At 43.8% G+C, this 13562-nt stretch overlaps 1 protein-coding gene across 9 annotated transcripts in view; it reads left to right on the top strand.

The window, feature by feature from the left end:
• The window catches only part of BCAS3 (BCAS3 microtubule associated cell migration factor), a 317385-nt gene that overhangs the window by 29238 nt on the left and 274585 nt on the right, over nucleotides 1–13562 (top strand). For all 9 annotated transcript variants that reach the window (XR_005563467.1, XM_039381061.1, XM_039381059.1 and 6 more), the window contains 2 exons: nucleotides 7137–7244; nucleotides 8880–8956. Coding sequence is in view for 8 of the 9 variants with exons in the window: in XM_039381061.1 (XP_039236995.1) it covers nucleotides 7137–7244; nucleotides 8880–8956 (185 nt within the window). In the remaining variant the exon portion in view is untranslated. The remainder of the gene's footprint in view (nucleotides 1–7136; nucleotides 7245–8879; nucleotides 8957–13562) is intronic.

The following is a 13562-nucleotide window of genomic DNA, read 5'->3' as shown; positions in this document are numbered from 1 at the left end:
TCAAGCTTTGACCAGTTGGTGAGAACTATGGGTAGTTTTGACCTTCTCAAGCTTTGATTTATGGAGCTGTAAAAAGATAACCCTTTTCCAGGCGATCCTTGGGATAGTGAGGAGATGTCTGAGCCGAGGCACAGTTTCATTTCCCTGCGTGTGACGATCCAGGGGAGAGGGTGGAGGGGGAGGATAAATGGGAGGATAAATGCACGTCCAGATCCAACCAGCTGGAGCACAAACCTCCCCCCAGTAACTCAGAAAGCAGCACCACGGGGAAAAGATAATGCACAGCCCCATTCCAGGGGCTGCTGCTGCTTCCAGGGCCACTCCAAACTCCCCTCTGAAATTATTCAACACTGTAAACGCTATAAAGTTAATTAGAAGAGGAACAAACTCGGCGAAGATAAACGTGGTTTCTCGGGGAGGGGGACAGGAGGAACCCGGCGAAGGAGAGGAAATTTCTTTCTGGCAGGGCTCTGGTTGTGGAGCTGGGGTTGAACTTTTTACCCTAATTACGTCCCCACCGATGCCTGCGGGGCTGGAATCAAAGTGGCCCTTCAGGCCCCGCCGAGCCTCTGATGTGGGGGCCGTTTGTTGTGTGTGCCGGGAGAGAAAACGGGAATATTGTGACAGGGTCGCTCCGAATTTCTCAGTTACCACCCACCTCACTTGTTGCCTACAAAAATAGAGTAATTGTTTGCATCTGGGGTGGGTTTTTTTTTTTTTTTTTGTCCGTCTTGGAAATAACTGTTATAAATCAACGTGACAGAGCCGGGGAACGGTCGGGGATTAGGTTTTCTTGTATGTTTGAGGGTTGTTTCTGTGTTATATGCTGCAAGGAGGATTTAAAGTGCTTTGCAAACCAGCAGTTTCAGGATGATTTAAGTTTTTGGGTTTTTTCTGAGGACCAATCAATCCATAGAAGATGCTGCTTAATCTCTTTTTTTTTTTCCTAAATTAGGGCTGTCACTTCTCGCTGGTAGTTGGAGCAGCTGATTGCAAACTGCTTCAACTTCCACCCCTTGTGTCTGAATTGTTCCACAACTGCTGCCACTTGAGGAACTCACTGCAGCTTGACAGTATTTGAACTTGGCATCTCTCAGTAAATGCCATTTTCTCTCTTACCCTGGGCTCTCCGAGTCCTTCTTGTCCTTTTTCTTTCCTTCAAAAATATCTCATGTGCAGAGAAAACGTGTGGGGAGTTTGCTGAGCTCAACCATTCACACGTGGAGGAGGCCCCTTTAAATCTCCAAAGTACAGAAAAAGACAATTAAAACATGATAAATGGAATCCAGTAAAATCTGATATCATTATTTTTTTCCCTTAGTTCTGTGGGCTGTTTTTTCTTTTGAAGCACAATGAATAATATTTTAGTAGTTTTACAATTCCGAATTTAAATGCAGAACTCAGTAAATGTTTCTTCAGTAATTCAAAATAGAAATTTAGAAGGCTCCTACTTCATGAAAAAGCTGTAAGGCATGTGCTTAAAAATTATCTTGTTTAATCCCTTCTTTCTTTAAATTCTGACCAGGTAATACATTCAAAATATCACCTGAGGAGACCCCTTGTGCATTTTTGGGTGGTTGCTCACGGACTTGATTTTAAAAGGAATTGTGATTTAAGTTATTAATAGAATATTTGTGCTGTATAATTATCCTATTTTACAGAGGAGGCATTAACAAAATAACACTGAATGTTTCAATCAGTTTGGCCTGCACAGTTTGAATGAGTGTATCTGACATTTCAGCATCACTCTGTTGGGTGACTGTGAATGTGGTATTTCTGTGGGCCTTTCCTTGGCAGCTGTAATTCCTCCTGGGAGCATCAGCCACATTTAACTATTAAATTACTCCAAATTTAATGAAAAGTCCTCCAGGAAAGGATGTGGCTTCACCGAGAGAAAGGCTGCAACACAAACTAATGCTTTCTTTGGTGTTAAGCGATTTGTGGAGGATTTCAGCTTTAGGAGCAGTTTAAGGAAAAGCAGGAGATTCCTTTGGCTGCCCATGGGGCTCCGTGTTCAGAGGAATTATATTCAGGTATCATTTCATGATGTCAGAGCTTTCGGCGAGTTCATTTACGGTGAGAATTCTGTCGAACGTGGTCTGTGTGGAGTCATAAAGCCAAGCAAGACATAAGAACATGTAATTAATGGGCACTTGGGGAAAATTGGACCTACCTGGTGTGACCAGAACCTCGGAGCTTTGTTGTTCTCGGCACTTTTATGCTTTACCCATCAGATCTGAGCTCATTCCTGCTCAGCTTTGGTTCATACGCACCCTAAAACCCTCTCATTATTTCCTGGAGATGGGATTGTTTTCAAGCTACTCCAGAGTTGTAATTTGAGCCATATACTAGCATCGAAACAATTAAGGTTTAGCAGAGCCCTCAGCAGCTGACAGATCCCTTCTCATGATCCCTCTCCTGCAACCCGAGGCAGAGGCCGCTTAATTCCGAGGCGATGAAGTGTTGCACAACCCCAGGAGTTCCCTGGGCCGTTAAGGACACCAAGGGCAAACATATTTTAGATGGAACAGGTCGGGACAAGGGTTTTGTGCTTGATGTTGAATCCCCAAAGTGGTTGGTGCGGGCTTTGGGACGGCGCTGTGGAGCCGCCGGCTTAGCGTGGCCTTTGTTGGGGGTGATGGCAGGCGAGGGCAGGAGATGCCAACGGGCCTGTCAGCCCCATGAATCACGGGGGGAAAGCACAGGAAGGGAAAAGCAAACCCGAAACCCAGAGAAATCTGTTACAAGAACCGACAGGATGGGATGTTTGGTCCCTCAGAGGGCTTTAGCCGTGTTAACAGGAGCAGGTTGTTGAGTGTTCCCCCACAGACAAGCCTTCAGTGTCCATGGGCTGCAGAGGAACAGGCCTCAAATACACACAGTTAATTGGAGATGTGTTGTGTTAATCAGCTGCCCTCTGTATTACCTGTCCTGTCTTCTGATCAGAAAATACTGTCCATTAAAGTGCCTGAAAATAGAGCAAAAAAAAAAAAGCTTTGGTGTTGATTTGGAGTGTTGGAAGTACTGGCAGTTTATAAAGTCTGGGCCTGGCTGTGGCTCCACAGGATTCTCTGCTTGGTGAGATTTGGCTGGAGCTGAGCTGTTCCACCCTCAGTTTGCCCTCAGGGTTGTGCCCCCAGAATTCTGATCTTTTCCTATTAAGCTGTGACATCTGGCTGTTGATCTGCAAAGATTGCTACACTGTTGGTTTTGGGCCATCTTGGATGATCTTGAAGGATCTTTGTGGCTGTTTTGGCAGTACAAATGACTTCATTTCGTTCATTGCATTTATTTCAGTGGTGAATTCTGCTGCGTTTGACAATAAAGAAGGGCAAGACAACTCTTTAAATTTACTTAATTTTGTGGTTTTGGGGGAAACATCTGCCAGATTGCAGCTTAATCATAGAAATCATGCAGCTGATCATAGAAATGTTAACCTTTAGTAGAGGTGTGATAAATGCAGCTGGGTTCTGCTCTGAAGTTAATCTGTGTTCTCAGACATTTACAGAAATCTCTCCAGTTTTGTGTATGTTTGTAGAATGACCAAAGGCAGCTGGTGCAGGTTTGTAAATTGGGTATAAAAGCACTGTTTGGTTTCACACAAGCAAAGTCTCCTCCAGAATATACCAGAAGAAATGACTGTGATCTGCAAGTGGAGCTCCAGCTGCACTTCCCCTCCGCCATGGCCACAGTCAAGTGAACCTTGGAGGGAAACGAATCTCCGGAGATGCCGCTGATCTCCCTGGATTAACTCCCTGGGAATGTGATGGGACAGCTCTGTTTGGGAACATGTGGCACGTCTCAGTGGAGTGGAAAGTGTGTCACTTTGCTCGGGTCTCCCTGCAAAGGCCGCAGCTGAAAAGGCAGCTCGTGCTGCGCTTTCCGCTCCGGCGCCGGGAATGCCGCGGGATGCGGCGGGACACGGGGTGGGGCTGGGCTGCTGGGGGGCTGTGAGCAGCTCCAGGCAGCTGGAAATTTAATAACAAACCCAAAACAACCCCCTCAAAGTCTCTTCTGATGATGAGAGTGAGGAATGTTATGGGCATGGAACACGACTGCTGGGAATGCCGGAGTGGGAAGAGCTGCCAGAACAAGAGTGATTTGGAGGTTTCCAAGTGTTTTAATATCTACAAGGATTCCCCTTTTACTGTCTCTGTGAGCTGCTGGTCCTGTCCTTGTGGTATCTGTTGCAATAACACCAATATGTGCACAAACCTCTCTGTTATGTGCCCATGAGATGATGAAAATGGTGAAGTAAAGGATGAAGTGGAACTTTTTTTCCTGGGCTGACAGAGTTGATCAGAAAGTTTGAGGGAGATGCAACAGTGATGTTTGTGTCTCTTGGTATTTAGCACAAATATTTTAGTGCTCTATGAAATAATTCCCTGCCTTGTATTTAAAGGATTAGATTTTAGTAACATGTGTCTAAGGTTGGTACAGGTTTTTCTTATTTAGAAATAAGTGTTCCCATGCTTTTCTGCAAATTTGTGGTGCACTTAAAATGTCTCTGCTGCTTTGTATTTCTCTGGTGCACACACATTTTGGGGGAAGTGGCACTTTCTCAGAAATCTTCCCCTGCTTTCCCTGGTTTGGAATGAATCTGTTAAGTACCATGAATTAGAAAATTACTTACAGAGTGGAGTTTTCAAGCTTTTGTTGTGCAAGGGTGGGATGCAGAGAGCCCATTAGATAATGAAAGTCCCAGTGAAAGCTTTTTCTGCAGTGGTGTTTAAGGAATGAATAGTTGAATTTATTTATTTTTTTTTTTAAGTTTTCATTCTGGTGTGCATCCTTCAGAAAGAAGTTGAGAATTGCAGTACTGATGAGGGCTCAGAGGAGGACTAGGGCTGGAAAACAAACCTTACAACTTCAGGCTTAAAAGTCCTTTTCACTCTATTAGTTATTGCCTGAATTGCTCTGGGTTATTAGTGACTTACACAAAAGATAAGTGAATGCAATGAGCTTTTCTGTGTTGTTGACAGAGACACAGAGGCCAAAAAGCAGAATATGTACAAATTCTGTCTCGCACTGAGAAGTGATTTCATAAAAATGAAACGATCTAAATGTTGGAACAACTCACCATAAAAATAGAGGCCCCATTGTTGGTCCAAGTCTTTTCAGACAAGATTGGGTTGCTTGGAAAAGAATCATTTCTTTGAGCTTCTGGGACGTTCTGTGCGTGGCCTGGAAAGAGAAGATGGTCCTTCTGGTCTTGAAATCTGTTAATCTGAGCAAACTTTCAGGGCCCTTGAGGAGAACAGCATTGCCTTTGTGGTCTCAACAGATTAATAATATTACTCCAAAGGTCACAGTCAAATCGTGCTTCAGCTTCCCCGTGGAAAGGTTCAGGCTGGGTTTTTCCCAATATACAATTCATTAACTCTGTCCTCTGGTTTTGTTTTGCTTTTCTTCCCTTTCAGAGCGCTGACCTGTCCATACTTCATGTCCCAGGCCAGCTTGGACAGGGTTTGGAGCACCCTGGTCTGTGGGACGTGGAACCGGATGAGTTTTTAAAGCCCTTCCAACCCAAACCCTTCTGGAATTCTGTGATCCCATGAGAATACTTGGCTGTTGGCACTTGAACTCTGTTACTGGTTTTTACCCAGGGTGGTTGAAAAAACCATTGGTAGGGGGGTCTTACCATGGTCAGCCAAAGGAAAGGTGTGACAAAATAATAATTATTATTATCATTTGAGTGACAGGATTATCACCCACAACTTGGAAAAATGGAACTGTTCAGCACAGGCTGGTGTGGAAATAGTGATTTTAATCAATTCTGCTGAGAGAATTCTATCTGTATCAACTTTGGTGATTCCTGATTTGAAATCAGGGTCTGTGTGCCCTTCTAGCAACATCACTATTTGCTGTAGGTAACAAAGTACTTTAATTAAAGAAGTTTTTTGTGGTTTTGAGCAGCAATGAACTTTAATGTGAAGGAATTAGACTGTTTCACTGTTTTAAAAGTGTTTTTGAAGAGCCTTTGAAATGCTGGAAGTAATAAATAGCACCCTCTAGTCCTTAGCCCGGGTATGTGCCTAGAAAAATGTATATTTTGGGAAGAACTGAAGTAGGCAAAATGTCAAGACTTATTTTTTTCCTCTTATATCTGTGCCAGTTGTGTTTCTGTGCATGTCCTGGGTGTCACCCACTGCTGGATGAACCAGTTCATTATCTGGAGGCACAAACAGTTGGCATTTGTGCCCCAGCCCTCCTGGATGTTCTCGGGCAGCTCCGGGGGTGTCGTGGCAGGAATTGTGTTAAACTCTGTAAAATAAAGCAGATCTGGGCAAGGGGAAACACCCTCTTTTTACCAATGCTCAGGAGATGTTTGCACAGCTGGCAACTCGTGCTCCCTCCTGTTCCTTGACCCAGGAGGAGCCAACATTTTAATGTGTTCCTGGAGGGGGAAGAAGGTGTTGTGGAACGGAGCTGCCACATCAAAGCCTCTGCTCAGCCTGGAAAATGGTTTCCACCACTGCCTTCCCCGGCCCTATCGGAGCACTCAGCACTTTCTCCCACTCAGCCTTTTTATTAAGAAATGGCCTGGAGAGAGTTTTATTTATATTGAAATGATAAAAGTGACGCAGAGCAGTTGAAAAGATCTGTGTGGCTCAAGAGAGGAGGCCGTCAGAGATGTGATGTGAATTCTGGGTGATGTGCCCCTATCAAACCAAGCCATGTGGGTGAAGGAATTCCTCCCTGGAGGACAGTGTTGCTCTCTGGAGTAGTTTTTAACTGGAATGTCCTCTAAAATTTCCTGGCTTGTATTTTGCTGCTGTTCCCAAGTCTTCCTTGTGGCAGGAGAAACCATGTGTTTGATCAGTGGTTGCACAATAAAGGTTCGTGACCATCGTGGAGATCATAATTCAGTTTTCAGCAGACCTTCCCTCTGTAGAAGGCTTATATTGACCCTTTGTTCTCCAGCATTTCTCCTTGGATTGCTGGAATTACGAGTCCAACCTTGGGTCAAGGGTTGGACTTGATGGTCTTGGAGGTCTTTTCCAAGTTTAATGATTCTGTGATTTTTTTCCTTCAGCGTGCTCAGCAATATAAGGAGGCTGAAATAATTAAAAAGCAATTTTTAAAATACCCTTATTTCCATTAAAATATCTTTTTTTTTTTTTAATTCCTTTCAGCACCAGCCCTCCCTACTGCTGTGTGGATCTGTATTCCCTGAGAACAGGAGAGATGGTCAAGTCCATCCAGTTCAAAACTCCCATTTATGACCTCCACTGCAACAAGAGGTAAGGAGGGGGTTACTCTGCATTGCTTCTGTGTTAGGACATGGAAAATTTCAATAATAAATACAATTATTCTGTCTTTCCTGCAAGCACAGCTTTGGTTCTGCATTTCTCGTGGAATATTTCAGCTGGGATCTCCCAATGTGCTTCCCCAATGGCTTTTGTTTAAGGAGCTCAGACCATTTTGCATCTGAAATCATTTAAGCTCCTTTCAGGGTGAGCAGGAATCATTGAAATCCTTGATCATCCACCTACAGCTGGAGAAATGGGATCATGGAGAGTTTAACCAGCACTAAGGGGTTTATGTCCCTCTCCTTTGTGCTCCCTTGTTGTGTCAGACTCTGCCTTCCTGCCCAAAGCATTCCTGGTGTGCAGCCTGTGGTTTGCAGGGAATGATGTTCCAGTGAGTCAAATAATAAAGCTGCATCTCTCAGTTGGGGTGGAGAGAAAACAGCTCTGCAGGCTGAGGATCCCAGAGCTCAGACAGAATCTCTCGTGCTCACGGAATCACGAGTTCAGGGTTTTTTTTCTGAGTTAATTTTAAATTCACATCTCTGCCAGACACGCACAAAACTGAACCCCCTCGTAGTTTTTAAGGCAGAAGAGGAGTCCCAGGATGCCTGTGGGAGGATCTGGCTGATCCCTTGGCACTGCTGGTGGGAGGATTTGGGGCAGAGGCTCTGCTCCCAGCCCGTGGTGCTGACGTTGGTGCTCCTCTCGCTCCGTGTTCCTGGGTTGGTCCCTGCCTGTCCTCAGGTCCCCCTGGACGTGGTGCAATCACATCCCTGGCTTAAAGGGAGGGCACTGAGGGAAGAAATTCCTGCTTTCCTTTGGAAATACCCCTTTGCTGCCAGAACTGATGGTCCTTCACCAAGGCAGGTGGATAATACAAATAAGCAAGAATAAGACGTGGTTTATTCCAGCCTGTCATACAAGAGTTTAAAAACTTGCTTTGGGGAAGTTCCCAGTATGGGAGAAGGTGTATCCTGGTTATAAAGCTTCCACATCTGCATCTTTGGCCTCAGTTTTTTAGGCAGCAAAGTGTTCCCTGCATAGTTTTTGCTCTTTAGTTCTGGTGATGAGCAGGTATTTTACAACAAAAGTGTGTCACGTACAAGCAAATACATAAACATACACCTGTAATTTTGCTTATTGACACAAGCTCTGCTTCTCTCAGCTGTGTTTGTGTGCTGATGTTCTTGGTATTAAACCCTCCCCTGCTCTTAGTAAATGAAATGGTTTAATAACTTTGCAGTGAGACGGGCAATGGGATTATTTCAAATTTAGCTCCTGTTCTGCCCGTTGTTGATTTGATTGTTATTTGAGTCAGTGAAAGTAATTCAGGTTTTTTTTTTTTTTTTTTTTTGCAATCCCATCCTTTGTTTTTAATGGAGCTTTTACTGCAGGAGGCAGATCATAAATGTGTTGCTGGGCATCAGATCTGTTGTGCTTCCTGAAGTGAAGGTCGTGTGGTCGGGAGGGGAGAGAACCCTCCATAGCTGCCAGGGGTGGGTAACGTGGCACTTCATCACTGCAGAGTTTCTGTTGATGCTTTTGAAATAATTACATTTGGATATTGAATCTTTAAGCCCATGCATTTAATGCCTGAAGCACGTGTTCCCCTTTCTGTGTTTGCAGGATCCTGGTCGTGGTCCTGCAGGAGAAAATCGCTGCCTTTGACAGCTGCACCTTCACCAAAAAGTTCTTCGTTACCAGTATGTAAAAAAACCCAAAGCTTTCTTTTTTTTTTTTCTATTATTCTGTGCTTTGTTTTATTTCTGAATCCTCAGGGCAGGTCTCCATGTCTTCCTTTGGACTTGCAGGAAATCTCCTGCTCCAGAAGCCCCCAAAATGTTACTCTTGGAATCCTCGTCTCCCTTCTATATTTATTATTGCTGTGACTAATTTCTCACTGTTGTAGATTATTAATTATCAATTTAGCACATCGACATCCAGAAGTAGCTGAGGAATTCTTTTGTTCATTCTGTACAAATACATGTAAAAGCCTCAGGACTGGAATTTCAGATTATCCACATAAGCAGCAATTAAAACCACATCCACAGTGATCTGCCCACTGCTCATTTTTGGTTGTTCTTTAGCCTCAGGTACATTGTGGGTTTTTTTTAATGTGTCCTTATATTACCAGGCCCCAAAGCTCCAGCAGCTCATGATTTATTTGGGAAGGTCAGAGTTTTATTATTCCAAAGGAGAGTGTGAATTTTTCTGGACGTGTTTTCAGTCACAATTGGAAAAGTTCTAAATTATCTTTTGTGTTATCTGTGTATTTATAGGAAAATCTCATTGGGAGAAGCTGTTCCTTGGGATAATTTGAGGGAAAGCAGCTTTCTGCAGTAATATTAAAGTTGCCAATAGGTGTCAGGTTCTTCCTATCCATGGATGGAAGATCCTGGAAATCTGCTGGGGTTCAGTGACAGGAACCAAGTGGGAAAAGACTTATTTGTGTCCTTCTATTCCTTACTCCTCTTGGAATGAGAATTAGGGTACCAGCCTTGCTTTATTTTAGATCAAAAGTAAAAAAAGAAACAAACCCTCAGTTAAATGTGTATTTTGAGAATTTTGGTACTATTTTTATTCCAGTTAATTTATTGTGGATTTTTTTTTTTCAAAGATACTGCAGTTGTTTTTAGACATTAATTCACTGACCTGTATTTTGAGGAACAGGGTAATCCTATTCCTTACCCTGACTTTGATTTGCAGTGCATTTTTAATGGAACAGCAGCAGAACTTAAAGAGGACGAAATAAAACTTTGGGAGATAAAGAGCAAATGAGTTGAAAAATCCCAACCTCCCGAGCTGTCCCTAATCACAGTGTATTTCTCAAGCTGTGCTGCGTTTTTAATATGAGAAACTCAAGATTTTCTCTAACTGTTACATTTCTGGGGTCCCAAATTTCATTAAGAACACCCTAATTTTTGGGGTGTTTTGGACCATCCCAGCCCCTCTCAGCTAAACAGTGGCCTGTGCCCCAGTGACTGGGCAAATCCAGGTGCTTTTTCCCTGGATAACTGGATTTCTGGGAGCTGTGCCCAGGGTTCTGCAGCTCCCTGGTTTCCCAGGGTGGGTGTCGTGCCCCGACACGCCGGGGCTGCAGCAAAGCTTTTGTCTGAGCTTTCCCCATTTCATGTGCTGAAATCTCCTCCACCTGAGAGTGGATCTTTAAAGGCTTAAGTTACTGTGCTGGGCTTGGAATGGGATGTAAATGAGCTGCAGGGATTTTTGGGAGGCAGCCAACTGGCCACAACTGGGCTCTCTTGCTGCCTTTGTAAAAAAAAATTTATTACGAGACAGTGCCAGTTTAAATTGAAAAAGTAGAAATCCCTGAATAGGAAGCTCAGGAAAAGGTCTTTTAAAGTCTTTGTTGCTATCCTTGGAGCATCCCTGCTCCTCAGGACAGCCTGAGGAGCATCTGGATCACCCTGGTCACCTCGGCTGGACAGTGGCTGTGACAATGTCACCGCCTGCCCAGGGAATTTCTCAGCATGAAGAGGATTCTCAGTTGTGATATTTGACTGCTTTTGGTCCTAAAAGGTCAAAAATATTAATGAGGATCACTGGCTCTCTGAAGATTTTTTTTTTTTATGGTTTAAACCACTGTAGGAAAAAAAAAATAATCTTATTTTTCAAGCCGGTTTGGTTGTGATGTGGAAATCACATCTTCCATCAGAACCAACCCCATGGTGTGGGAGCCTTGGAACCTCCCTGAGGCAGCTCAAAGGCAAACATCCAACAGAAGCTCTGCTCTGTTTTGTTGGCTACACATAGAAATCAAATGCAGAAGGTACAATTAAAAGCAGTGTCAGGAATTCTGAAGTCCCTCAGAAATGCTAATGCAGCTGCCTTGCACGTGAGGAGTGTTTGTCTTTCTGTTTTTTGGGGTTTTTTTTGTGGTTGAATGTGTAGCTTAATATATTGTTACAATAAATACACCATAAAATATTCAGGATGTAGAACACGGGCGAGTTCGTGCTGCTGTTGGAATGTTTAGCTCCTGCATTTCCTGCTTTTTTCTGGAGCAAATTTGACATAGTACTAACCTTTCTTTTCCCCTCTGCATGGGATTAGATGGAAATGAGCTGATTTGACCGGGCTGGCTGAGAGCCAGCAGGTTTTATTTGTGCCTTTTGTAACAGAACCTCGGGGTACAGGTGCTCCAGCCTTGGCTGAGGGGATTTAAGGCAGGTGCTTAAAGGTGGAGGGAAAACATACTGGAGCCATTGTGGAAAAATGACCAGGATATCCCATAATCTACCCTGTGGGGTGTTGTGATTTTTAAATGGGAAGGCAGAGCATGGGTCTGCAGAGAGCCTGTGGCAGTGACTTCCATCCCTCACTGTTCTCCCAGCTCCTTTTCCCTAGGAAAGGCCTTGCTCCAAGGGGAGGATAAAGCCAAGCAGTAACTTCACATCCTGCCCTGTTTTAAGTGCTCACGTGGCCAAACTAACAAAGAAATTCATTTGATGCTTATGATCAGAAAGTGTTGCCTTTCCTAGTTGTGAGTGTCAAGGTGTGGATTTAAAACAGATTTTTTTAATAATTAAGGGTTTTATCGTGGCTCATTTCAGAGCCTTTTCTGAACTCTGCACGTGATCAGAAACCAGAGTGATGTAGAGGCTTCCTCCCCCCTCCTTTGCTCTGAACAATAGCTGCAGAAAAGCTGAATTTCATTGATTTCTATTCCATCAGTGCTCCCTCAACCCATCTCCAAAACTGCTTACTGAGTGAGCGCTGATGGTTATGATGGATACTTTCTTCTCCATGAAGAATATCCTTCCCACCCCCTGGGCCCTGGCTGAAGATGAGCACAGATAACATCATGCATGTGGCATCATCTCTGGGGCTGATAACGAGAGCCTGCTCAGGTTCTCCTGCCCTTCCACTCCTCATATTGATAAATCCTCCATCCATCATTCCCCGGGGATGGAGACAGTTATTGCAGCCATTAGCTGGCACCACATTTCTATTGATGCTACTTAGAGCCCTGAGAGGTAATTTTCCAGATTTTAGTCAGAGTATTTCACTGTGTGGAAGGGTCTCCAAAGGCTCAACCAACCACAGGCCTGAAGTTATTGGGTGGATGTTGGATGCACCTCTCCAAGGAAGGGAAAAACCCCAAACCAGAGGGTGTTGGATGCTCTGATTTGGACTCGGTGTTGCTGTTTGCACTGACATTCACACAGGATGGTTTCAGTTTGTCTGGAAATCATCTTTTTGGGGCATTTCTGGTAGAATTCCTTTCCCTGAAGGGCTCCCAGGGAGCAGTTGGAGCTCTTTGCTTTGAAGTGAAAAACACTGGACGTCTTCTGAAAAGGTTTAATGGCTGAAGAGTCACGTTCTTGAGGAAGTTCTGAGCGTACATTTCCCTCCTCAACTGTGCCCAGTGAGTGGCATTTATCCTGGTTATCCCCCACAGAATAATTGGGATAATCATTGCCAGGATTCCTGTGTCTGTGGGGGAGATGGAAAGTCCTGGAGGCAGGTGGGGAACAGCTCCTGAGTCACAGTATTTTCTTGATCAGTGAAGAGGAGCCGAGTGTGTCCCTGTGAATTTAAACACTTTTTATCTTTATGCACGCTCATATATATGAACACATAACCCTTCATGTCATTTTTATGTCCCTTGCCTGAGAAATGTTGATTTGATCTTGCTTTTACTTTTTAACAGCGTTTTATTTATAAGAGTGTTTCTTCCTGGCTGTGGGAACCGGTGTCTCACCATTCCAGGATGATGTTGAAAGACTTTCTGAAGGGGTTTTTTAGGGCAGATTTATGGAAACAAATGACTTGGTTGCTCACAGGAGGTTTTGCTACGTTGCAGGAAAATAGAAATACAACACAAAAACTGCATCAAGTCCCCGAGATGTGAAGCTGTCACATCTCCTGGCTTTGACAGTTGTAAAAATTACATGTAAACCAGGAAGTGCTGTTTGTTTCTAGACAAGTTATTTCTATCTAAAGCACCCAAATCTTTAATGTTAAAGGCCAAACAAAGCCATCTCACTCACATTGTCCTGCCCAGGAACAGCAATCTCAGTGCTAACGTTGTTATTTATCACTGTCCAAGTCTCTGAACAAAAAAAAAGTAAACCTGAGATTGAACATTGTCCTGAAATCAGGCAAATTTGTGCTAAATTAAACAGCCAGGCCTAAGGAACATTAAGGGTATTTTTGGTAAAAGCTCTGGGGTTGGTCTTGGACCTTTAGAGTAACAGTAAAATCATGGAATAATCTGAGCTGGAAGGGACACAGTGGGATCATCAAAGTCCAGATGCTTAAAACTGCCCTGATAGAGAGGACAGGGAA

The sequence above is a fragment of the Pipra filicauda genome, unplaced genomic scaffold (assembly GCF_003945595.2).
Source record: "Pipra filicauda isolate LSUMZ 115617 unplaced genomic scaffold, ASM394559v2 scaffold211_size2331000_pilon, whole genome shotgun sequence".
In the NCBI taxonomy this organism is placed as follows: domain Eukaryota; kingdom Metazoa; phylum Chordata; class Aves; order Passeriformes; family Pipridae; genus Pipra; species Pipra filicauda.
This window is presented reverse-complemented; position numbering and strand designations above follow the sequence as displayed.